We start from the raw sequence: 26,012 nt of genomic DNA on the forward strand, positions 1-26,012 counted from the left end.
TGCAAAAGATAATTAAACAAATTTATTATTCAAACAAACTTAAAAAAAAAAAAAAAGCTTTTTTGTTTTGACAAAGTACTCTATTGTCATGCCATGATCTACTTTTTGAGAGTAGACAAAAAGTAGACAAGATTCTACACAATGGATCTCTCAATAAATACAGAATTGATACAAATAAATACAAGTGGCTTAAATAAATAGCATTAGCACTTGAGGAATCACAAGATTGAAACTTTGAAAAGGAGAATCACAAATAACAGTTAGATGTGCATTGAGCTTTGAGGAAGAAATAACGTAGAGTGAAACATTAACAAATGTTTTGTCAACAGTCCAAGCTCAAATTGTTCATAGGATTTCAGATATTATTTGGAATGCCATAATACTTTGTGGGGTTTAGGTGCACCTTCAATCCCTGATCTCAGAAAATATTCTGCAGAGAAAGGTTCATCAAGCTATTGCTGAATAAACACACCATGCCAAGAAGGCAACCATCTGGACTCCGGCACCAATGAATAAGCAGAAGCTCGCTTCCCTGGAAGACGAAAGCAGTCAGCAGAAAAACATCTTAAAATCAGAGTAGTACTTCACACTAGATAAACAAATACATTCTCAGAAGAACCTTTAAAACAAGAATTTTAAAGTGCGAATTCAGAATATAAATGACATTCACCTAATAAGGAAGCATTCTATATCGTGTATCTCCAGTAGTTATTTCAGTATCTATAGCGCACCCGACATTACTATATTGAGTATTAACATTCTTCATTTTTATATGTACATCCATGCAAGTTTCAAGATTTGCTAAGATAAACTTGGACATACATACCATAGATATATAATATATATTGAGAATTCAGGAAAATCATTGGCTAGTGCAATCACACTATAAACAAATTTATATAATGTGTACCTTACACTAGGTGAATTGTGACTAACATTGACTAGAAAATACAACAAAGCGGATAAATTACTGCAGGCAATAAGTTCAATAGTTTTTTTCTGATGCTTGCAAGAAAATAAAATGCCATATACTCTAGCCCAGCCCAACTTGCATAGCCAACTACCATATAAAACAACATGAAAATGCAACAAATTAGAGAACTTACACTCCACCTCCACCTTTCATAGAGGAATTATGGTTAATATTGGAGAGTTCCACCAGAAACTTCAAAGGCTATCCATGGTTTAGTATTTAAAATTCAAGTTGATGAGAACCAAACTTTTATCTCTGTCAGCAAAAATCAAAATCGCCTGAAGGAAAAAATGAACAAATGACAATCACCTGATGGCCCAGAAAGCACAAAACTCAAATGGTTTATCTTGATAGTAATACCTCATACCTGGTCTACTTATAGCCTAATTCTTTCATCAAATGGCGATAACTCCGACCACGCACAATGCGCTGCCATAGGAATGCTGTATAGTCTCCAAGGTTCATCTGCATCCTTTCATGGACAAGCCTGAAAGTGGAAGAACTTCTGATTAAATTGAAATTTTCAACTGATTTTCTAACTATGGATTATTCCAAGTTCAGTTAACTCACCATCTGGCAAGACACCTCTGAACACCTCTAGTTATAGGACGAAAGAAAGATGGATCTCGCTGTTTATAAAGCAAACCAACCTAAAAGTAGAGGATGATTGCAAAGTGGCATTAGACGCCATCAAAGGTACTTTGCAGATAGGTTCTAATGGAACAACCAAATAAAAAATAATATTCTAATTGACTGACAGATATTCTAAATATTGATAGGAAAGGCACCTCCACTTACCTCTAGCATAGCAACAGCAGAAGGATCTTCCAAAATTTCAAGGCTAAAATCCGCCAAATAATTTACCTATACGGGAAACAGGAAATAAAATTTTCCATGGGCAACACTAAGTGAAAAGTAAAAATAACTCAATTAGATTGGCAATAAAAACAAAAAGAAAGAAAGCCGCTGGCAAAGGTGTGGGAGCATCAGCAAGTTTCAAACAGAAAAGATCAAAGTGGTAAATGAAGATCTTATCCATTATTAAGGATTGTCTTTTTGGTTAGCTACCTAACCAACATTGTCCATTGTCTAAGAGCCATGCCTCTAACCTGTTGTTACAAGCAAACTTCTAACATTACATTTGTTTCCACTAAAACTTACCCTCGAAGGAGGTGACGAAGAGCGAACATTCATTCCATCAAGTAAAGCATTACAGATTCTATCAATATGACTTAAATTCAACTTCAGAAGCACTAACCTATAGACCCTTCAGTTCATTTGAACAAGAATAAGCTTTAATTTTACCAAAATTCACATAGTTTGGTTCGGATTTAGTCTTAAATCTTAATATAGACATGCATAATTTGGTCAAAATCATTGAAAGACATGAATATTTTATCTGCTAACGAGTGGTGTCTAATCATTTTGAACATGCCTAACCAGTCTTTCAGAGTGATTCTTGAATATATGCAAAAGAGAAAATCTCAGGAGTATTCAACATCGCATCACAATTGAAAATTTCAGGAAAACAAACACAAACTATAACTTGAAACAAAAATAATTTATGAGGTAGGACCAAGGACTCTCACCCCAAATTCAGCATTTACAAAGGATTGAACAAAATCCATTAGCTGAAGTTTTGCCCACTCCATGCAAACTGCTGGATCACTCGAGCGAGGTGGATGTCTCCAGGGAGAACCAAATGGCAATCTATTTTCTGGAATTTTTCCATCATGAACATCACAAACAAATTTTTGCAGCATCACTAAGGCTGACTCCATGGCAGGGTTCACCACAGACACCTGCTAAGGCAGCAAAAAATTACAGAGGTTGGATATAAGAGGCCTTTGACCTAGAAAGATGATCAGGGGACAGGGGAATATCAATGCCCAAATAAAGCAGTAAGGAATAATATGAGAAGATACTTACTTGCAAATAAGCCAAGTAGGCATCAACAACATCCTCAAAACTACTGCTATCCTGCATAATCCTACCATAACAAATAGGAGGAAATATCATGGATCTTCAAATGCGGTATCACATGCTTCATTGCCATTATATATAGTTTTAGATGATTAGAAGAAAAACATCAATTAAAAAACAATGCAATGACATTATAAGCACTACCACGGAACAGTGTTAGAATAGCGCAAAAAGTGCTTGCTTAAGCGACCTAGGCGAGGCGCCATCAAAGAAGCACTGCCTAAGCAAGCACTGCAACCCAGGCGCAATGCAAAAAAGCAAGAAAAATGGTTCTTTTGTTGGTTTTTTTTTTACATTTTTTAAATGCTTTTTAGGAAATACAAACAATTATACCTGGAAATTGTAATAATTAAGAAGAGAGCTTTTCAAAACAAATTAAAGCAACTTTGGGAATATGGAGAGACTTTTTAGGAGAGAATAAAACACAGAAAGAAATAAAGCAAAGAAAGAGATTAAAAAAAAAAGAAAATTCATTTTAAAAAAACTACAGGTAAACTTTGAGATATTTTATGTGAAAGATAAGGAAGTTTAATTGGGAAAGAGTTCTACTTTGAGAAGATTATTGACACAGCATATTGAAGCAACATCTTATGTTTGTGTTTATGTTTTTATTTTGAATCTTCAATATTTTATATTTTAGTAGATGATTATTATATTAATTTAAGTTCAATCTTATGCAATTTCAGTGTTATTTTCTATTTTTTAGTTTTTCATTTTAAATAGCGCTTCATGCTGCTCGAGGCACAGGCGAGTGCCTCAGACGATTTATATTTTCATCGCCTTAAAGGCGCTTAGCGCTTTTAATTACACTGCCATGGAATGAGTAAAACTTGCTTTGTTTAAGAGCTAATAATTAAATCATTAAATTGCATGTTGATAATAACATAAATAGGTCTAATGTAAGAAAGTTAGCATTTTATATCTCTAACTAAAACTAATGTATTCCACTTCATAAAGGTGGAATGACTTGTACAAGTCTTGCTTTTACAACATGCAAAAGAGAGATGGAAAAGAAATGCTTACCCCTGATCATGAGCATTTTGCTTGAGAGAATACAGCTCAGAAAGATGCCGTGGACTTGGACCAAGAACCTCATCGATTACTTTCCACTGCAAATTAAAAATAGCATATAGATTATAGGATAGGTAATTGAGATTGTTGGCTGACATTCTGATAAATAATAATGAAAAGAATATCTACAGTCAAATGAGGAAGGATTTGACACCTCAGATTCACTGAAGAAATCAGGTACCATGTGCAGTTTAGCTTCTTGACGAGTCCAGCCATATGTCTGCACCATTCAATAGTAAATCTGCAAGTCAGATAAAGGTCTAAGAAACTCCAACACCAATGGATTACGCCTATCAAAACTTTGATCATGTCTCATTGGAGCAGGTAATAAGAACACTAAAAAGATGAATAACTAGCACACCTCACGTGAAAGAAATATGTCTGGAAATCCAAAATCGATGAACACTTGATATGAATAATAGCTGAAAAATTTTAAAAACATGTAAGCAAAGGAATCCATCTTAAAGAAAGTCAAGGCTGTATAATCAGATGAAGAAATGATATGCAAAATAATTAGGAAAAAATGCAAACTGATGGTCATGAATGCTGTACCTATCTGATGTTACAAGGAACACAGGCAAGCACCTCTCATTCACACCCAGGGCTATCACTCTCCACAAGAAACTATCATGGTACATTGCCGCAGACACAGACGAATCATCCGTCAGGAATGCCTTCCGAAGAATATCAATGTTGTTTATTACCAGCTTTGGCTGCATCAAAAAATGTCTTGCTTCAACTAATTCTTCAGATATAACTATGTTGCAACTTTATTTATCATTAAAGTCAACACCGGCAAAAGCAACCAATTTTAGTAGGAAAAACAAGATGACATTAAGAATAATAGGGATACAAAACAAACATCATAAGCAAGTTGTAAAGATATTAATGATTGGAAATTTCAGCCTACTTTCACCAAAATTTTACAAAATATACAAAAGATATTATAGAGCTTATGCAAATAAAACACCAAGTAGTTATGGAACAAAGCGCCATCCCAAAAATTATTTGAGCCCTGAATCAAATAATATTTAGGGTTTTAAAGTTACGAAACACGATTATTTGAAGGTTGATCAAAACTTATAAAACCTCATATCATAAAGGACAAGCCATCAATCTCTTATCAAAAACAAAATGATACCCCAGGAAAGAAAACCTCATCCCCGGTGCCCTTCATCTGCAAAAACAAAAACTAAAATCTTCATCCATGAAGAGCAATGAAGTAAAGATTTGCCACGAGGGTTTTGTTGTTTAGGGTTTTGGAACTTAAGATGATACAGGAACAATAAGATACATCCACAGAAAATACAAGAAGGCATGTTTTATAATCTCAAATCTAATTTGTAATCTTTTTATTCTTTTTTCCTTGAGTTCTAATACCTGGAAGAGATCACTTTCTGCAGCTCCAGAGAGAATCTCGAGCAGTAAGCACGGCCAATCAGTAACTGAATGTGCCAGTGACCTCGAGAAGCCTCCCTTCCGATTGAGTTCCCTCACCGCCTCCTTCCTCCACTCCTGATGCAGCTCCACCACCTCCTTCGCCACCCTAAGCGCCGCCGCCGCTTCCTTCATGTACGCCACCTCCTCCTTCGAGTGCCCCCCTTCCAACTCCTCGATATCCACCAGCCGCATCCTCGCTATCACAGCCTTGTTCCATAGAGAAGTAATGGACGACGATTTTGAGCTAGGATCAGTGTTAGTGAGCCTCCGGAGAGCGGAAAGGATGCCAAGCCGCCGATTAAGAACAGATAGAACTCCACGCGCGCCGATAGCACCGAGACGAACACCGCGGTCCACCATGGACTCGATCTCACCTTCCAGAGCATCACGAAGCTCTCTGAGATCCCTCGGCTGTGAAGCAGCCCAAGGGATAGCACCACCGCCACCGGAGAAGTCCACGTAGCCAGCAACATGGGGGCCTTTGTTCCAATCATTAAGAAGACCTGAAAAACGAGGCAAAAGCAGTGTTAGATCAGAAGAAACCGAATCGATGGAAAAGGAAATGATCAGAATGGGAGATGGCCGGACGATGGCGGATGAGGGAGGTCTTGCCGACGCCACGAGGGCCGTGGAGGAGGAGAGGTTGGGGAACCACGGGGTGGTAGGCATGGTTGTTGAGGATGGTCTCGAGGAGGGGACGGGGGATGATGCGCCAGGGCTTCGCCGCGCTGCGCGCCATCGTCGCCATTGACGGCACCGTCGACCTCCGTTGAGGCGCCAAACGCGAACCCTGGGCTTTTTGGTTCAGCTCTCCAGGGTTCACTTTACATTCGTATTTCTTATTTGCTAAAATTTTTTATAAAGAGTTTTCGCTGGCACAACCCTGTAAAAATCCGAAATTACAGTGGGACTGAACTTATTCTTGCTTACCCATAAATTTTTTTTAATTAATACATCCATGTAAAAATGAGTTTTTATTTGTCATAAATTATGTAATTTCACTGTATATATAATGCATTTGTTAATATAGTCAGAATAATTATAATTATAAATTAAGAAATAAATATGCAAAGTATGCTTGTAGTATGTGGGTAGCCGCAGGACTATTTTTATCAAGGGGCTATTTTTAAATTCTAATAAATGTATCACATGAAATGTATTAACAAAAATATATAAACAAGTTGAAAGGTAAGCCAAAACTATTTATAGATAGATTGTATAAAATTTAAGTAGAAAACAGATTAAAATTTGACTTGATTCAAGTCCTTCTAAACTTTTTCTAAATGATCGAGAATTTAAGATCCCACACAACAATTCAATTTAGAAAGGTCCCTATAAAATTAAAATTGTTAATTAGTTGTTCAAGACAATAAAATCCTAACTTTAAATAATCTAGTAAAATATGGTTATAATAGCATATTCACATCCACATGTGTCACACAGCCATAGAGGCTACATATTATCTACTCATGAACTGCCCATCCGCATTAAGGATTTGATTACACTATTCTACCCTTTTCAATGTTACAAAACAAGCCAATTACCTTTGAAGAGATTTAGACCCTTTGGGTCAACAACAAGAGCATCAACTACCTTAGGCTAGAAAACTTCCTCATCCAAGCTATTTGGTAAAATATCTGGTAAAAATGAAATAATCGTATTTTCTCATATATGGCATTAACGTCGTGTTTTTTGTCTATATTTAAAATTGATCATGTGCTGATTGTTTAAATAAATGCACCTCTAAATTCCCGAAATACCACACTTGAAGAGGCACTCACAGGCACTCATGACTATCAAAAAGAGCCTTGAGTTTGTGGAACTTTTGATCCCTGCACTAGAAGAACAGACTACTTACTCCTCGCATAGAAATACTTCTGACCCAGCTATCTTAACGTCTATTTCTTTTACCTATGTTTTTCCTTCCTCGTGTTAGCTTATTCCCTCTACCTCTAGTGGACCCCTAGTAGTTTATTTTTTTGTGTATTTCCATTGAATGTGACGTGACATCTTTGTTATCTCCCTTTTTGGTTTTGATATTTATCATCTATCACATCTGTATTATGTTTTTTTTCTTTGGTAGTGAATTAATGGTTTATCTATATTATTAAAAAATAATAATAATAATAATAATAATAATAATCCTATCACCTCTAACGTGAAAAATCATTGAACAGAAGTTAAAAATATATATATATATATATATTAAAAAATATTCATGAATAAACCATTGAAAATTCTTTATTAGCACTAATTACAGTTTTCACTAATTACCCCCGGAGAGATTAAATTTACTTTCCCAAGTGACAAATAATTTGCAAACCTTCCAGGGGGTTACCAAGTAATAATCCACGTTGCTATAAAAGGGCGTTCGCGATTCCCCTGTCGCCGCCGATCTCTGTGTCTCGGTTCCCGGTCTCCGTTGAAGCCCTAGAAATCCCCGATCGGTGGTCATGTTCGGAAGCAACAGAGGAGTAGTGGGTGACAAGTGGTCGAGGAGGATCCTCTGGCTGTGCGTCATCGGCAGCGGCATCAGTAACCTCGCAACGCTCCTCTCATCCCAAAGGTATCCATCTTGTGGTTTCTGATTGTTCTTCGATTGTTGCAGGCCTCTACATGGTGGCGGTGGAGAGGCAGGCTCAGAACCGGAACCGAATGATCGGGGAGCAATTCAGCGATGCTGAGGGAGAAGAGATTTGAGGAGAGTGTCTTCAATAGGTGAATTCGGTGGATGTCAGTCTCAAAGCCATCTCTCTCTCTCTCTCTCTCTCTCTCTCTCTCTCTCTCTCTCTCTCTCTCTCTCTTTCTCTTTTGTTTGTTTTTGATTTAGGGAATAGACGTTTGTCTTGTTCTTGTGTTGTTTCGCTATAGTTTGGAGAGAGTATGCGTATGCTATGAATTTGATCATCTTGAACAATTGCTGAATCTTCATCTGGTTATTGTATTCAGTTTTGTGTTGATTTTTATTGTTATGGTTGTTGTGAGTTTATTTGCACTTGTTTGCTAATTGTTGGAATTTAATTAGCTAGTGTCTACTGTTTGAAATCGGTGTTTGATTACTTAGCAATTAGCATTACGGATAAGGTTCCAGTTGAGTGTTCTTGAATTGTCAAGTAGGAAAACTATGTGACCAAGGGAGGAGGATGCTTAATGTCTAAATTTGGTAGCGTTTGTTTTGAGCAATTCAGCTAGTAGGAAGGAATGATGGATTTTCAAAGTTTGACAGCACATTGTACATTTTTATGGTTTTGATTTTTGTATTCTAAGTAGACTAGATCCTTTATAGTTCACATAAACTTTGTAAGCTTTTTATTCACTTGGAGAGGTTGGTTGTGAATACGAAACATCTCGATTTATATCAGGTGGCTTGAATTTGAACCCTTGTAATATTGTGATATCTGTTTAATTAAAACTCAAGATTTCTCTTCTTGCTGATCAGTGATCACTATACTCACCAAGAAGAAAACTGTCATTCTAGTGGAAAACTGAGAGGGATTCTTCAACTTTTCCATTTGTCTCTATCATTATATGGGATGAATTAAGTGAATGAAGGGCACCACCAACCTTAACTTGAAGTATAGTGCAAGTTAAATGGTACTGGCGAAAAAGTTGTTTTGTGGTAACCCCGGAAGTAATTGGTTTGGATATGACCATTCTCATGCTTGCCATGAGGATGAGAACGTGCCTCACACCTTCTGCTCTTGGAATTTGATCCAGAATTAAATTCATAATCAAAATGCGATATGCAATTCTTTCACTAGATTATTTCTTGTGCCAATCATTTTTGTTGCATTTGGAATACTGTATAAAGTGTGATGGCAGGATACTGCTACCAGCTTGGTTCTCTAGTATTGGAATTGAAGCATCAGTTATGATTGAAGATGTCATTTTCATCATCATTTTATCAATTTCGGCTGGGTCTAGTATGTTCAGAGCAGAGCGGATGTTATCAAGAAGATCAAACCTGATGTTTATGAGTGGATGTCAACTAAAACCAAGTCCAGGTGATTCAACCTGTATAAAAGATTTGTTAGATATGGTTTGCTCTTTAGCTTTTCCTTTCACTGCTGAACATTTCCTAGGTTTTCTTTTAGGCTTGAGTTGTAACTATCAAGATATCAGCTGGTAGCATATTCACCATCATCAATCATATATATATTTAAGTTGCTCTTTGCCCTTTTCTATTTCTCATCAGGCTTTTATTTCTTATTGAAATGTAGACAAAGCAATTTCTGCTAATTTATCAAAAACTACAATATAAATGTGAGGAATCTTATAAGTTCCTTGATTTTTCTAGGAGAACTATAATTCCTTTGTTTTCTATGTAATTGCATGTTTTCTTACTATACAACTTAACATTGGCCACATTTTCTTACAAAAGTCACAATTAATTGTCAATCTTTTGTCTTGAAACTTGAATGTTGCTATGTGGAATTCAAATTTTTTTGTGGCTTTGCTGATTTCCTAGTACCAATCTTACATTTAGATATTGAACAGTTCAGTTTGAGTGTAATGTCTAACTTCAACTTCGAAATTTCTTAGGCCTTAATGCTCAGAACCTGACACAAAGCATATAAGCTCACAATTACCATGCAGAATATTGGTATTGCACCAATTGAAGCGTAGAGATTAGATTCTGTTGAGCACAGTTCTCCCTACTGTTTTGTGTATCATGGAAATAATGAAGAGTTCTTTAAAACTCCTTGCAAGCTGTGCTTCTTTGAGGGCATTGAAGCAAATCCATGCTCATATGTTTCTCAATGGATTACATCATGATAACTATGTGGCAGTGCAGCTCTTGTCATTTTGCAGTAGGGAATTAAGAGAAGTTGGTTATGCACGCATGATATTTAATAGCCTTGCCCATTCTGCAAATGTGTTTCTTTGGACTGCCATGATTACATCTTACTCCAATCATCAAACTGGTACAATGAGGGAGGCTTTCACCATATACAAGTTGATGCAGCAACAGGGGCCTTCTCCAAACAAATTCACTTTGTCATCTGTTCTCAAAGCATGTTCATCCTTACAAGCTGTGGCAGAAGGTAATCAAATTCATGCTCATGCATTCAAACTTGGATTTCTTTCCTCCATTTATGTGCAAACAGCATTATTGGATATGTATGCGAAGCATGGTCAGGTACAAAAAGCGGGGAACATTTTTGGTGATCTGTCTGGTGAAAATGTTGTTGCTTGTAATGCTATGATTTCATGCTACACTAAGATTGGTGATATGATTGCTGCACGAGAAATTTTTGGTAAAATGTCTCACAAGGATGGTATTTCATGGTCTGTCATGATATCAGGATATGCAGGTAGTGGAAACATGCTGGCTGCTAGAGAACTGTTCCATCTAATGTCAGAGAGAGGAATCAATTCTTGGAATGCATTGGTTGCTGGATATACTCATAATGGGGAATGGTATGAAGCCTTCAAACTCTTTAGCTTCATGTGCCTTGAGTATGTGAAACCCAATCCCACAACAATGACAATTTTGATGTCTGCTTGTGGCCAGTTGGGAGCTTTAAAGCTGGCGTGGCAATTACATGGATACCTATGGAAGCACTGTATTGAGAAGAATGTACATGTGCATAATTCTTTGATAGACATGTATGCTAAATGTGGTAGTCTCCATGAGGCTCATAAAGTTTTCTCTGAGATGCCTACAAAGGATGTAGTATCATTCAATGTGATGATTGGGGGCTTTGCTAATTATGGGCATGGAGAGAATGCCCTTGAGCTTTTCGCTGAGATGCTAGAGGGAGGGATTCAACCTGATACATTCACCTTTTTAGGTATCTTATCAGCATGCTGTCACTCCAGGCTTGTTGACTCTGGTGCCAAGTTCTTCAGTTGTATGAAAAGGGATTTTGGAATAGAGCCCTCAGTGGATCACTATGCCTGCATGGTTGACCTCTTTGGACGAGCAGGTTATGTTGAGGAGGCCTATGATTTTGTAAAGGCAATGCATGTTGCACCACATGCTGGCGTGTGGGGAGCTCTTCTTAATGCATGCAGGACTTACTGTGATGTCAAAATCGGTGAAATTGCAGCACATGAACTTTTCAGGATTGAACCATGGAATCCTGGCAATTATGTGATTCTATCTAATATTTATGCTAGAGCTCATTGTTGGGACAGTGTAACAAAGATCAGGCGCTTTATGAGAGGCAGGACAGTGGAAAAAACATCCGGTTCCAGTTGGATCCAGGTGAATCATGAGTTCCATAAATTCACAATGGGAGAGGCCCTTCACCCTCAGAATGAGGAAATTTACGGAGTATTGAAGAATATATATTTACAGTTCTTGTAGGGTGGGTGTTATTTTTAATTAGAATACTCAGTAAGCCTGGCATTTTGGCAATGTACTTTAAGTGCATGATTAAACAATGCAAAATTGCACATTTTGGATCCATGGCACTCCCAGTAGTGTAGTAGTAGGGTGTTTTTGTTGGTCAGTTATACAGCATTGAATAGCAAATACAAATTCTGAATTATGAATATAACTATCAAAGGCATCTTTTGAAGTTTTCTTTTCCCAACTTCAGATCTGTGATTTGTGTTTGTATAACACTAGCAAGTAGGTGGACGGATCCTTGAGGTTTGGAGGAAACTATTTTAACTCCCTTATTGCGTGGAGTAAATGATGGAAGGTTATGGCCAGAATTTTGCTTAGTTTGGTTCTGTTTGGGCTGATTTTTCTTTACATTGTCATATTTGCTCTTTATTCCAGAATGGATTAATGGTTTTATCATTCTTGCTAAAAGTACAATTGCCATGCTTTTGATGTGTTCCAAGGAGATTTATGTCAATGACTAAGATCGAGTCCTTCAATATCGAATGTGCAATGTTATAGTCCTTGGTTACTAGCCAGAAGCTTTGTGGCTGGCTTCTGCTGGTTTTTCAGAACCTTGAGACCTGGCTTGAATGAAGCACCCCTCTTGTTAAACTGGCAAATAATTGTATAATTTCTGGACATACTTAAGGCACTGATGCTTGATATGTGGATGTGCTTCTGTTAGTTCTTCATAATTCAGATGCTCATGTATGGTTGCTTTGTGCTACATGAGAGAAAGCTTATAAATTGAAGATTTATACTTCCCAAGTGCTGAGTAAAAGGACTGTCATGACTGTAGGATGCATAATTTCGGGCATGCAGATGGCTCACTGATCATGAAGAAGTTATTCCTACATCAGGTATTCTGTGCGCGTGTGCGTATATCAAAATTTCTATTATTGTTACTTGAAAGTCTTGGTTCAGTTGCTTACAGTCTGCTGTGCCTGTGCGTGTGATTTTTTTTTTTAATAATCTAGTTTGTGCTAAATCTATGTTTTTGGCGTGCTTTTCATTATTTTATCAATGTAATTTAGAAAAAGCAGTTTGGCATAAGTTAATATGTTACAGTGGCAATGTCAATCTAATCAAATCTTGTCATTATGTGATCAGATATGGAGCACAAAGTATCATTGCTCCACTAGAGGCATTCAGTTGAAATTGACAATGGGCAGCTCACGGACTTGATAATGTCCCATTCGTTTGAGTTGTGAGACCTGTTCTATGTTCATTGGTGGAGAAAGGCTAGAACCACCCAGGGATTGTGAGGAGAAGAATAAAGAGAAAGTAGCAGGGGTGTAGAATAAATTAACTTAGTGATGCTGCTATTGGCACTTCTTTTTCATTGGTTCTTTATTGCAACAAATCCTTAGTAATTGGAGTTTCGCATAAAGATTGTTCTCAGACATCTATTATGTCTAGTATATTTCTGAATCAGGTATATTTCATCTTCTCTACCGGTTCTGCATCATATTTGTTAATTTTATTAACTTTTTAGCCATCTACTGAAAAGGAACAGTAATCTCCATTGTTTGTTTCACATGACAAACAACCTATTCTGATTTTAATTTCTGTGTCCACTATTCAAATATCTTTATGTTTACTGTAATTTCTTGTTTACCTTCATTTTCATGGCTCGTTCACCTCAGACTTTTCTACATCCAACGCTTTCAATTTTTGTCCCATTTAAGCAACTCTTTATTGAGACATTTAATGTGTTTGTTATATAATGCACCATCCTTTTTTTTTGCCATAATTGTATGAAATGGAGCACTTTTGACTTTTTGAAGTTTATTTTAATCATGTTGGTTGTATCTTTGTTATGTTTGTTTATTTATGGATTATTTTTTAGTGTGCTATGACTTATCGCTTAAAGGAACCTTCTTTCCATTAGTTTACCCCTATCTGCCATAATCATTAAGAGTTCCCCCTCATATCAATAAATCATTCTGTATAATTTGCTAGCATTTGAAACGAAAGTCGATTTTTTTTTTCTTCTGAAGCCTGCCACAAGTGCATCTGGATATGATATATCCTCTTATTTGGATTGAATTTGATTCAACCGACACAGTTTTTGAGATGGAAAACAAGCTTTAGTTTTTTTTATTATTAGTATTTATTCTGTTGACATGTCAATACCCTGCCAGCCAAATGTTTAGATCTTTATCTTGATAATGTTGCTGCTCCTATATCACACATGCATGAATTAACATATATAGTGTTTGTACTCTCTGATATCCCTCGTCAAAGTCCATAATGTCACTCTTCTCTGCCCAGTTACAAGACTAAGAACAGGTTTTTTGGTTCCCCATGAAAAGAAGATTGTTTAGCTACTATATTGGATGCTTCTTCTGGAGAACGCTTTAGATAAACAGTTATTATTGCTTAGTTGAAAGTTCCCTGTGGAAGTTGGAACATGAGTCAATAATTATCTACTTATTGAGATGGCCTACTTCTCGTTTTGCTCTACATTTATCTAGTAGGATTCCCAGCTGTTTACTTCTGCAGTTAATTGATTCCGCTCAATAGGAGCTGGAGAAGAGTGAGTTCAATCATTCTCATAAAAAATAAATAGGAAAGTCACAAGAAAGTAACTGCATAGAAAGAAGTATTAATGCTGTTGAGTTACTGGCCATAAAAAGAAGCCTCTTGACTTGAACAGCAAGTGTCTAGTCTTCAAAGTAGATAACCTTCACCTAACAGCTCCTTTCCCTTTCCGCTCTATTGGACTTATTTTAATTGACCAAATGTTAGACTTGATACAAGGCTTAAAATATTTGAAGTGGACCTAGTGAGAAGTTAGAGGTTGCCTTTGTAGTGGCCAATATTTATGTGCATGCATAAACTGTAAAAGAGGAATCTTTAGAGCAAATAGTCCACTAATAGCTGGGGTTAGTAGGATAATGAGGTAAGACCCATCATTATCTAGTTCTCATCCAAGCCACCTTTCCTCATCAGCATCTCGCATTAAATAACCAACTCATTGCTTAATGCCTCTTAATATAATCAAAAGGTGGTGGTTATGGCCATCCCTATCTAATCTGATGCTCTTGGTGCTTTTTATTTGCACCTTTCTTTCACTACTTAACCCACAAAGTTAGTGTCACATTCAACTAGAAGACCACAGCATCTTGAGCATGATCTTCCTCTATTCAATCTCTGTCACTTGCTACCAAAAACACCCACCAATGGTTTCAACTTTTTATTTTAAATTATAAGACAGCGACGAGTTGTTGATCGTACATAAATGCTCAAGACAATGGCGTGCGGCGGGCTTGCGATGTGGTCGGAAAAGGCCAATTAACTTTTTTAATTAACAATTAGGAGATAAGAGAATCTTCTCAACTTGTTTATTATTTATAATCTTTGAGGAAGAATCTCAGACTAGACCTGCTTTTTAATCACGGTTTGTGCTTGACTTATAATAGAATTAAGTGAGTGGAGAGTGAAAGGGGAATGCTTAAGCAACAAAGCAGAAGAGAATATTTGACCTAGATCAGCTTGATATATCTTCCTAATTAAGGTCCATTCATATGCTTTTTTACTTCTATGAGAGAACTGGATTTCAAACTAGCATATCTTTCTTTAATTGCTTGTAAACTGATTGAAAGGATAATATGTCCCTTCAGAGGTGCTGAATTCTTTTATAACTATCATGCTTATAATTTCTTCTTGTTCTTGTCTCCCTTTCCAGTCTGCTTCAGTTATATTTTATATATTAGAGGATCCAGTATTTCAATATTCTGATTGAACATAGATACTGGTTTGAATGGTAGCAAATCAAGCATCAAATCTTAAATGGCTTGGAACTGGTCAAGGATAACAATGTGTAAATTGAGAGCATCTAATCTAATCTAACAATAGTTTAAAGAACCAGTCCAAGGATGTTTTTATATTGAAGTACAATCATCAGCTTTTATAATGCCACACGGTATGTTAATGCAGGAATGTTGATCCATCACTGTCCAATCGTTTTGTGTGAGAATGGGTGATGCTGTTCTGTGAGTTCCCTGATCCATGTAGCAAGAAACTATACTCTTGGATTGGAATATCTTCTTCTTCTTCTTCTTCTTCTGCTTCTGCATGATATTGAATTTTTCTATTGTTTTCTGTTTTCTTTATTAAAGTATTTTGTGTTACTAGTACATCATTTTTCAGTCTCTTAGGAGAAATGCACTGTTCTCTGTTGCCTTCCGGTCAACTGTTAAGTCTCCTTTACTGTTCTTTTCATAGAGTACAGTTTTAATCCAGTTCAAGCTAGCTAGTATGATCTCCGTATAATTCATGTTGCTTCACCTTGATGAACAGTCTGATAATCATGATGAAATTAGGAAATATTGATTTACATATATAATTAGCTCATAACTGCCATGTTTCTTGTTATTTTACTATAGGTTAAATGCGAAACATTGTATTACTATAGCTAATGACATTTTTGGCATGATTTTTTTTTTTTTTTGGGAAAAAAGGAGAAGGCACATTGAATAATAAAAATAACCTCATATGATGAATAGGAATAGGTGGGACTGGATTTTACAAAGAAAAACATGAGGTGACTAGGGGGAAAAATAAAAATAACCTCATATGATGAATAGGTGGGTATGGATTGGTGGGGAAACATTTAATATAGGAGAAGGCACATTGATTTCTTGGGTATAATTTAGGTGACAACAGTTTGACTTTTAAAAGATGAAATAAAGAGGGTGTGGGGTAGCAATGAGAGGGGGAGGGGGCAAGGTACAAACAATTAAAAGACAAAAGAAAGGCAGGGAGAGAAACAAGAAAGGAAGAGAAAGAAGGAAAGCAGTAGTAATAATTCCAATACATGGGGACAACAATCAATCGGTTGTCACCTCCATCTGGCTACATTGTACCGGAATGTGCATGTGGATGTATAATATATTATAGAATGATACTGACTTGAGCCTGAGAATGTTACACTTGCACGCTCTTTCTTTTCTACAACCTCATCTTCATTTTATTTGTTTTGTTTTGTTTGTTTCTTTCTTTCTTTATTGCTCTTCTTCTCATTGTTTTTCTGTTGTTGTTTTTATTTATTCCTAATTCTTTTGTGTGGTTCTTATATACTTGGGACAAACAGGAGTTCACTAGATTGTTATTGATGTATTTAATATGCATGAGATTTGGTATAGATAAAAATAGTGCAGGCCCATCATGTACTTGCTAAGCTTATAGGAATGATTAATTTAGCAGTTAGTGTGTGTATAGTGCCTTAGCATACTTTTGAGTGACAAAAAAAATATACACTTGAAATGTAAGCAAAATTAGGCATGGGACCTCATACTTTTGTGGACATACACAACCTTCCTTTTCCTTTCTCCAGTCTCTTTATCTTGGTATTTGGGTGATAGGCTTTGTAGGCTTTTCTGGAAAGGTGTTGGGAATTGGAATTGCATTAGTTTTTAGGAGAATGATGAGCAGGTGCAGAGGGATTGGCAAGAATGAATTGCTTTCACGGGGGGATCAATGTAAAGGCTCTTCATGGAACATACACAAACACTAGTAACCAGTAACCTTTGGAAACCATGAGTTTTCATCTCATCTCCTCCTTTTGTCATGTCTTATAATAATTATAACAACAATACCCTCTTTTTCTTCTTCCTTTTGCCTTTCCTTTCTTTGCATCAAATGTCAAACGACCTGACATGAAGAGTAGTGGTACTCTTCTCATTTGTTCCACACGAGTGGTTTGTTTTTTTTGGGTCTCTGTTTGGTGATTGAGAAAAAAGACAGGATGAACTTTGATACTTATACCATGTAATAGTGATGGTAATGAGGGTTGTCTTTTACTTGTCCAATTGCTTTGTTTTTATTTAAAATATAGATAATATACAAGGGCGCAGCAGGCACACAGGCACTACAACCCCCCTAGTTGTTCATGACTGTCTTTTCTTTCCTTTCCCTGCCTTCAACTCCACTCAAAACTGTTCTCCTTTTTTCTCATCTTTATAATGTGTTGATTATATATTATTCTTTTCTAATCTCTCTCTCTCTCTCATATATATTTTTTTTTATTGTGTTTCTCTTCTCCATTGTGGTAGTTTTTGTGGAGGAGGTCTTGAAGAAGGAAAAGAAGAATAAGAGAGAGAGATGCTCAATGAAAAGGGTGGACTTTTTGAACATGTCAAATCAGTGAAATTGATGTGATCAGAGGTAAGTTAATGTTTATATTGGATTGTGGTTTATCTAGATATTTTGTACACTTTGGTATTTATTTCCCCTTCATTGATTTCCTCCTCTTTTGCCATTTATCCTTCACTTTGTCTTTGTGCTGCTTGTTCTCATTAACCCCCCTTTATCCTTTTTCTGATGCCTTGCAGTGCAGATGCAGCAGCAGCAGGAGATTCCCTTTCATCCCTCCAATTTTTGGTAACTCTCTGTGGTATTTATAGCAATCACATATACATGTCCTTTTTACATATATAAATATAAATAGATTATAGAGAGAGAAAGTTGCATCCATTTGACAGATCTTTTTCTTGTAAATTAAAACAGAATCAAGCAAGAGTTTTTATTTTATTTTCTTTATTTTTTATTTTATTTTATTTTTTTCTTTGTGTGTGTGTGTGCGTATGGTGTGCAGGTTGTGAAGTAGAAGAAGAAGAAGAAGGAAAAAGGGAAGGGGCTCATGCTGCTGCTGATCATCATCATCATCATCTTCTCTCTCTGTGTTTCATCTTCTGGTTCTTGTTTTCCTCTGGGACATTCCAATCCATCTCTTTCTCTAATATTCCATTTATTTGCTAATGTCCCGTACCTTGTTGCCTTGTTTTCCTCCTGATGTGAGTGATCAATAGCAAATAGGAAAAATATAGGATCCCCCTTCTCTTTCTCTCTCTCATTATTTCTAGAGAGAGTAACAGAGATTGCTTGTTCACATAGCCTATCAATCCTTCTGCAAGTAAGTCATCTGAGAACCATCAATGAAGATCCCACTAACAGACAAAACAACAGATGGTTGTAGTTCCCTCTCTGTGTAGTCTCTATTCCCCCATTAAAGCCTTTGCGTGTGTTGTTCTCTTGTTGTTCCTCACATCAAGAGCATCTTCCCTCCCTCTCTCCTCCCCCCTTTTCCTACCCCAGTATCTCTTGTTGTGTGTGTGTGTCTTTGTATGTGTGTGTGTGTGTCACTGTGTGTTCAAACTTCAAGTTCAATCCCCCCCTCTTTCTCTCTCTCTCTCTCTAAAACACTGTTCCACAATACTATTTAGATAGAGAGAGAGAGAGAGTGAGAGAGAAATAAAAACATCCACACATCTCTAGCAGCTCTACTACTACTACCACTACTTCTACTACTACTCCTCCTTCCCCACCCCCTCTGTTTTTGGCAGATGATGTCCTATCAAAGAAACTGCATTCTCAGATGTTCTATTAAAGCCTGGGCATGCCACATCTCCTTTTCTCTCTCTTCATGTCCTCACTCTTTCTCTTCTCCTCTTCCTCTTCCTCCTCCTCACAATGCTCACCTCCTTAGACTCTCATGATGATGATGATGAAACCACAACTACTACAACTACTACTACTACTACTACAACTCAAGAACACCATCATCACCACCACCACCACCACTTCCTCCTCCCTTCTCCAACTCATTCACGTGACCTCCTCATCGCCTCCGCTGACCTCATCCACCGCCGCCAATTCCCAGCCGCTCTCCACGCCCTCTCCGTCCTCTCCTCCTCCCTCTCCCCTCTCGGCGACTCCTCCGATCGTCTCACCCACCAATTCACTCTCGCTCTCTCCGCCGCCGCCGGCGCCGCCTCCTCCACTATCTCCACCCACTGCGCCGCCACCTACCTTTCATTCAATCAAGTCACTCCATTCCTCCGCTTCGCTCACCTCACTGCAAATCAAGCAATCCTCGATGCCGTCGGTGCTCACCGACACATCCACATTGTCGACTTCGACATTCTCCACGGCGTCCAATGGCCACCATTTCTTCAAGCTATTGCCGACCGTTCTGATCACCTGAATCCTACTTTTATCCGGTTAACCGGTACCGGTACTGATATCGATGTTCTTCGTCGCACCGGTGACCGTCTTCGCTCTTTCGCCGTCTCCCTTGGCCTCACCTTCCACTTCCAACCACTCCTTCTCACTCCCTCCTCCACTCCACTTCCACCACCTTCACTTCAACTCCATCCTGGTGAAGTCCTTGCCATCAATTGCACTTTTTTCCTGCACAAACTCCTCAATAATAACAACAGCAGCAGCAGCAGCAACAACAATGAATCACAATCACATGTCACACTATTTCTCCAATCATTGAAGAGGATGAATCCTGTGGTGCTAACAATGGCTGAGATTGAAGCCAATCACAACTCGCCAATTTTCATGCAGAGATTCATGGAAGCCATGGATTACTACTCAGCAGTGTTTGAATCATTAGAAGCCACTCTTCCTCCCAAGAGCCAAGAAAGGGTGGTTGTGGAACAAGAATGGTTTGGTAAAGAGATCTCCGGCATCATCTGCGGCGAACAACGGCACGAGAGGTTTGATCGGTGGGAGATGACTATGAAGGAAGCTGGCTTCTCTATTGTGCCTCTTAGTGCTTTTGCTTTATCTCAAGCAAAGGTTGCTTCTTAGACTTCATTATCCTTCTGAAGGTTATCAGCTTCACTCAATCAAGGACTCTATCTTTCTTGGTTGGCAAAACAGATCATTGTTCTCAGTCTCTTCATGGCATTGAGAGGTGCATGCACACTCACTCTCTACCCTATGTTAGGGTTTACTAACAACCCTAATAAATCTCATTTTTATTTATCAAACACTTGATATTTATATAAATATTTGCTTATTTTTATATGTAAATTTTTCTCATCTTGTTAATTTGCAGCTTCTTGTTCCTGTCATCTTTTTGTTTTTGAGTATACTTTTGTGGGTTTTAGTAGTAAGAAACCCTAACCCTAACCCTAACCCTACTTAATTTGTTAATCTAATCCACTGAGGAAAAAAGATCAGAGAAGGATTGTCTGTGATTTTGGTTACAAAAAAAGCCAAGAAACCATAACACTAGTCTGGTTGATCTAATCCATTGAGGAAGAAAGAAGATTACTGTATATATGTCTGGTTGTGGTTACAACAAGCCCTAACCCTAACCCTAGAGTATGTTTGGATCTTGGTAGTGCACGTTGCATGGGAATCTTAGGAAGTTGTGTAAGAAACAAGATGACTATATTTCCCACCATTTTTCCTTTATATTCCTCTTCATCATCATCATCATCACCTTCTTCTTCTTCTACTACTACTACTCTTGGGTTTGGGTTTGGGTTTTGTTTTCTTTCCCACCATTTGCCTCCAAAACCACAACATTCATTATTCTAATAATGTAGTGGATGTGCTTTAAGGTCTTGTTAACTTTGTTTAATATATATATATATATATATATATCTTAAACAAGAATGAGAGACTATAAAATATTAATGAAAACATCTCTCCATTTCATTGGTTTGTGTTGCTATTATTCAGGCTTTGGTCTCTTGGTTTACAACTCTTTGGATCCTCCTCTTTGCAGGACCGTTTACTTGTTTCTAGTGCTTGATGCTTCCTTGTTTTTGTTAATGAGCAACTAACAAGGCTTGTTAGATTCCTTATGATCACCATTAATAAGTTTTTTAAGTCTTTCTCTTGTCTTTGGGAATCCACCATTAGTCCTTAATTCCTGCCTCTTTGTCTCCTAAACAAATTCATGGGGTTACTAAACAACAACCTTCTTTTAGTCACTTTGCCTCCATTACTTCTTTTGGGATCTCTTGCATGCTGCCTTCTTTAATTTGTTTCCCTGATATCTGGCACTGGCATGCACACCATGATTCTTACACTCATTTAAGAAGTTTGTTTAACTTAATTAATTATGTTTTTAAGAAGTTTCTAATTAATGATAAAAAATAATACCATACTATACTACTACTACTACTACCACCACACCATTATACACACAAAGAAGCTTCTCGCATATGAATTGTCACATCAACTTGTTCTCATTTTTAAAGTTGAAAACAATGTACGTATTGTTAATTACTAATCTTGCATTATTTTTGTGCTACTGAGAGTGACAACTCTCTCTCTCTCTCTCTCTCTCTCTCTCTCTCTTTATATATATATATATATATATAATCATAAAAAACAAAAGAGAATGTAAGTCATACTTTCCTCAGTTATCCATATACACAATTCTCTTTATGTCTAAGTTCAGAGAAAAGCTTTCAAAGAGATCTATATATATATATATATATACACACACTACATATTTACATGTATATATACTTCTCTTATCTCTACTTTTAGATAAATGCTTTGCAGATAAACATCAAGTTAATGACCTTGAATTTCTCTAACTTAAGAGGAATGCTTTTTAAGAAATATATGAAACTAATGAGACTTAGAAACACTATGTATATACACAAGCTTTTCTTATCTATATATTAACTTTAAATTTATGGGAATGCTTTCAAGAGAGGCATGCATGTGAAACTAATGAGTTTAGAGACACTAGAAAAGAAATATATATATATATATATATATACACTCACAAAGAGATGAATTGAAGAGCTCTTGAATGGTCCTTCACAAATCAATGGTAACAGTGACATAAAATGGAAACAAGGGGAATCATCTGCAGGTTTGTATGTTATAGAGTCTCTGAGCTATAAGATCCTATGATGATCTCATATACTTGTTACTAAAGAGAAAGGCTAGCTATATAGAAGGGACTGCAACTTCAGAGAGAAAGAAAGAGAAAGAGAGAATCCAAGTGGAAGCCATGGTCCAGCAATAAAGTCAGCAAAGCATCTCATCTGAGTACATCACCCTTCATTCTTTTTCAAGTTCATGTGGGTCCTTTAAACACTTGGGCAGGTATGGCTAATTGTCCTACCTAAACCCACCCCCCTCCCAACCTCTACTTCTCTAGCTTGGAATAAATGCTACTATCCATACCTGTTCATTTGATGCACTTCTTCATCATTACTATTTATTATTGAACTCAACTTTATATATTCTCTTATTAGAGTCTTAATTATTTCTTCAAAGTTTAAGCCTTAAATTAAAGAGATACATATACATTGATAGAAATATATATATATATATATATATAGGATGCATGTATGATGAATAATATATAACATCATATATATATATATATATATAGGAATTAAAGAAACATGCATGCATGGTACCTCTCTAGCTACCATGCATGTTTGATTTCTTGCAAGAAAGAGATTTAAATATATATGTATAAACTCATGTTATTCTCTTTTTTCTGAGAAGTTAAAGAAAGAAGAAGTAGATAGAGAGAAAGAAAAAAGAAAAGAAAAGGGTGACAAAGACTAATAAGAAAGAAAATGAGAGGTGTAGATAGCTAGGAGAGGCTAAAAGGTAAGATAGTAGTAGAGAGGATGGTAGTGTTGTCAAGAGGAGATGAGGATCTTTGATCTCTTTCTCATCTTTGAGTGTGAGTAGGAGAGGGTTGTTGAGCAAAGGCATCAGATGAAAGAGAGAGTGAGTGAGAGAGAGAGTAAAGAGATGAGAAGAAAGGAGGGTATGGGCTCTTTGGTACTTGTTCTGAACACTGAACTGATGAAAGATAGAGAGAGATATGAGAGAGAGAGAGAGAGAGAGAGAGAGAGAGAGAGAAAGACACATGATGAATAGTATATCTCTGCTCCATCAGAAAGCAATCCTACTCAAATGATTTAGAAAGAGAAAAAACAAAATATAAATACAAAAATAAAAAATAAAAATAAAGTGTGAGTGTCATGAATGAGTGAGTGCAGTAAATGCATCATCTCATTTCTTCTCACTCTCTTTAATATGTCTGCAAGATTTACTCACTTGTGAATTCTTGAAGTTTTCCACAGCATTAATTAATTATTCTTGTAGAATATTCTTCATTCTTGTTCATCATTTTATGTGCATATATGTCTGTCTGAAAAGTTTGATTGTTCATGTATATATATATATATATATATAAATGTGTGAGTGTGATTGAGTTGTGATCAATATTCTTAGTTTTGTTAATTTATGATTCATGACTGATGAGATGATTGATGATATATAAGTCTCATTGATGATCATGCACAGAATTTCTGAAATAATTTATGGGTGATAAACGAGGTAGAGATATATGACAAGAATATTCAATGATTTATAGGTAATATATATTTTTAAAATTTTATTTAATAGGCCAGTAATTAAAAAGGCACTCCAAAACCAATTACAAAGTCAAAACTTTAAAAATCACTTGGTTAAGGATGATGTTTGAACTAGTTTCAAGCATTAATTAGATTCCTAAGTTATCAAATCAAGATAAAAAAAAAAAAATCTCTTAATTAGTTTCAAATAAAAACTCCATTTACAATGAAAACATCTTCCATTGTACTAGAGCCAGAGATTCTATATAAATAAATAAATAAATAAAATACAGTAAAATTTCAATCCATGTACAGTGATTGATCCATTATCAATACTGTCATGTTTTTAAATTGAAATTCTTCAGTTTTATTCATGTAAAATTATATATTATAATTAAAAAAAAATGTATATATTCTAGATCACTCTTTCAATGGAACATAAGTGACTAAGTATATGCAAGGTTTATAGAGTGTGTGTATATATATGGTGTTTAAATCATCATCAATGTGAATTAAAAAAATATATAAATATTTTTTTTTTAGTTTTATGAGACAATGGGTATCATCATTTCAAGAAAGAAAATTATTCTAAACCTCTAACCCCTTAAAAGACTATGAGTACTCATTTTGTCAAACATAGCACATCATGGATATATATATATCCCTTTGAACATAAAAGATACTTGTTCTTTATCACTGCAGAGCTTGAACTTGAAGTACTAACACAATACCAAACCCTAATAATGCTATAAATATACATTTGTGAATGACAAGTTTCTTTTTCCCCTAAAATTTGAACCACTCTCACAAGTCAACTGACATTTTAATCAATGAATTTTGAAGAACTTAATTGTTTTATAATTTGCTTCATAGTCACTTTATGGTAATAAACAATAAGCAAACATTTAGAATAATTAACAAGGGATACCTTAGATAAGAAATACATAAGCATATATAATAAACATATATCTATATATATATAAGTGGACATATATATATAGTTTGAAAGAGATGAAGAGAAAAGTAGCTAGAAGTAGGAGGGTTACATACTTACATGATGATGGGAATGGCATGAAGATGTAAAAGAAGTGATGAAGGAGTGCAAATAGTTTTGGTTGTATCATTATCTGCATGAAAAGCAGGCAAGAGAAGACACAGTCTTACACAGAAGGGATCAGCAAAAAAAAAAAAAATGTATATATATAAAAAAGCATAGATTTTTTTTCCTGCTGTGGGGTTTCTCTGCATGTCCTTTCTTTCTTTCTTTCTTATCTTTTTCTTCTCTTATTTATTTTAAATTCACAAAGAATAGAAGACATGGAAAGGAAGGTGAAGGTCCTGTCACTCCTGGTCACATCTTTCATTAATCCATAGCCCCACACACCCATGTTTTTTTTTATTATATATTTCAAAAAAGAGTGATGATATATAGCATTTGTACAACATAGCCATGCATCATTGCAAAGTGTCATTAATGTTAAAAATGAGAGAGTTATATATATATATATATATATATATATATATAAAGTGACAACTTTATAATATAATTTTGAAGTTTCATAAATAACTAAATAAATAAATAAAGGGAGAAAGCTGAGAGTTCCACCAAAGATAGATAACCATGCAATTACATTATAGATAGAGAGAGTGTATCAAGGTTAATTATAATCAGTAAGTTGATTTTTTTTTTGCATGGTTATATAGATATATATATATATATATATATATGTCTATGTATATGAAGTTAGTAAAATATTAATTGAATATATATATATATATATATGTATTAATTAGAAATGGTGATGGAGGTGAGGGGGAAAGTGTTGTTTGATAATGACAAGTGGCACACGTGTGATGGGAGGGGGACATGGCACGTGTTTCTTGGGTGGAGTTCCTATCACTTTGGTCATTAAAAGGACAGACTTAACTCAGAGGGACCCCCACACCCTTCCTTCTTCATCAATGCCTCACCTCACCTCACCACCTCCTATATTGTCCAATATCTTTTCCTCCACCTTCTTTGTATTCTATATATTTGTATCAAAACTTTATTTTCTCT

At 36.0% G+C, this 26,012-nt stretch overlaps 3 protein-coding genes and 1 long non-coding RNA gene across 8 annotated transcripts; 3 read left to right on the forward strand and 1 right to left on the reverse strand.

The window, feature by feature from the left end:
• Nucleotides 1-44: 44 nt before the first annotated feature.
• Nucleotides 45-6,279, reverse strand: LOC120262134. Of its 2 annotated transcripts, none has more exons than XM_039270198.1 (13): nucleotides 6,056-6,279; nucleotides 5,408-5,970; nucleotides 4,580-4,740; nucleotides 4,389-4,449; nucleotides 4,182-4,247; nucleotides 3,980-4,065; nucleotides 2,903-2,963; nucleotides 2,563-2,775; nucleotides 1,772-1,837; nucleotides 1,544-1,623; nucleotides 1,341-1,460; nucleotides 1,107-1,251; nucleotides 45-532 (listed from the first exon to the last, which is right to left on the reverse strand). In XM_039270198.1, exons 1-11 carry the CDS (start codon nucleotides 6,213-6,215, stop codon nucleotides 1,346-1,348), a joined length of 1,632 nt encoding a protein of 543 aa, XP_039126132.1. In that variant the 5' UTR covers nucleotides 6,216-6,279; the 3' UTR covers nucleotides 45-532; nucleotides 1,107-1,251; nucleotides 1,341-1,345. The 2 variants fall into 2 exon arrangements, with proteins under 2 accessions (XP_039126132.1, XP_039126131.1); XM_039270197.1 differs by having other exon boundaries at nucleotides 2,563-2,778.
• Nucleotides 6,280-7,752: 1,473 nt separating this feature from the next.
• On the forward strand, nucleotides 7,753-11,820 carry LOC120261108 (pentatricopeptide repeat-containing protein At2g13600-like). 4 transcript variants are annotated; one of them, XM_039268812.1, is made up of 5 exons: nucleotides 7,775-8,002; nucleotides 8,076-9,471; nucleotides 10,010-10,512; nucleotides 10,774-10,888; nucleotides 10,983-11,820. In XM_039268812.1, the coding sequence occupies exons 3-5, from the start codon at nucleotides 10,140-10,142 to the stop codon at nucleotides 10,993-10,995; spliced, it is 501 nt and encodes a 166-aa protein (XP_039124746.1). In that variant the 5' UTR covers nucleotides 7,775-8,002; nucleotides 8,076-9,471; nucleotides 10,010-10,139; the 3' UTR covers nucleotides 10,996-11,820. The 4 variants fall into 4 exon arrangements, with proteins under 4 accessions (XP_039124745.1, XP_039124744.1, XP_039124746.1 ...); XM_039268810.1 differs by having other exon boundaries at nucleotides 7,765-8,002; nucleotides 10,774-11,820; XM_039268811.1 differs by having other exon boundaries at nucleotides 7,753-8,002; nucleotides 8,076-10,512; nucleotides 10,774-11,820.
• Nucleotides 11,821-11,828: 8 nt separating this feature from the next.
• Nucleotides 11,829-15,805, forward strand: LOC120261110. The gene is made up of 3 exons (XR_005536551.1): nucleotides 11,829-12,664; nucleotides 12,915-13,239; nucleotides 15,747-15,805. It is a non-coding gene; the product is annotated as an uncharacterized LOC120261110 (long non-coding RNA).
• Nucleotides 15,806-18,425: 2,620 nt separating this feature from the next.
• On the forward strand, nucleotides 18,426-20,580 carry LOC120261109 (scarecrow-like protein 18). The gene is given in 2 exon segments (XM_039268814.1): nucleotides 18,426-20,396; nucleotides 20,398-20,580. Coding segments are annotated over 2 exon segments (1,230 nt in total). The 5' UTR covers nucleotides 18,426-19,280; the 3' UTR covers nucleotides 20,512-20,580.
• Nucleotides 20,581-26,012: the final 5,432 nt, after the last annotated feature.

Source organism: Dioscorea cayenensis, chromosome 5 (assembly GCF_009730915.1).
Source record: "Dioscorea cayenensis subsp. rotundata cultivar TDr96_F1 chromosome 5, TDr96_F1_v2_PseudoChromosome.rev07_lg8_w22 25.fasta, whole genome shotgun sequence".
NCBI classification, from domain to species: Eukaryota; Viridiplantae; Streptophyta; class Magnoliopsida; order Dioscoreales; family Dioscoreaceae; genus Dioscorea; species Dioscorea cayenensis.

What these genes read in the sequence shown, in the direction of transcription:
- LOC120262134 (XM_039270197.1), bottom strand. Translation starts at nt 6,215, where the DNA reads ATGGCGACGATGGCGCGCAGCGCGGCGAAGCCCTGGCGCATCATCCCC. An exon ending in ACATATTTCTTTCACGTGAG is followed by an intron (nt 4,248 to 4,388) that starts GTGTGCTAGTTA and finishes TGAATGGTGCAG; the next exon opens with ACATATGGCTGGACTCGTCA. An exon ending in CAGAGGTGTCTTGCCAGATG is followed by an intron (nt 1,461 to 1,543) that starts GTGAGTTAACTG and finishes TTCCACTTTCAG; the next exon opens with GCTTGTCCATGAAAGGATGC.
- LOC120261108 (XM_039268811.1), top strand. Translation starts at nt 10,140, where the DNA reads ATGGAAATAATGAAGAGTTCTTTAAAACTCCTTGCAAGCTGTGCTTCT. An exon ending in CTTACAAGCTGTGGCAGAAG is followed by an intron (nt 10,513 to 10,773) that starts GTAATCAAATTC and finishes TCATGATATCAG; the next exon opens with GATATGCAGGTAGTGGAAAC.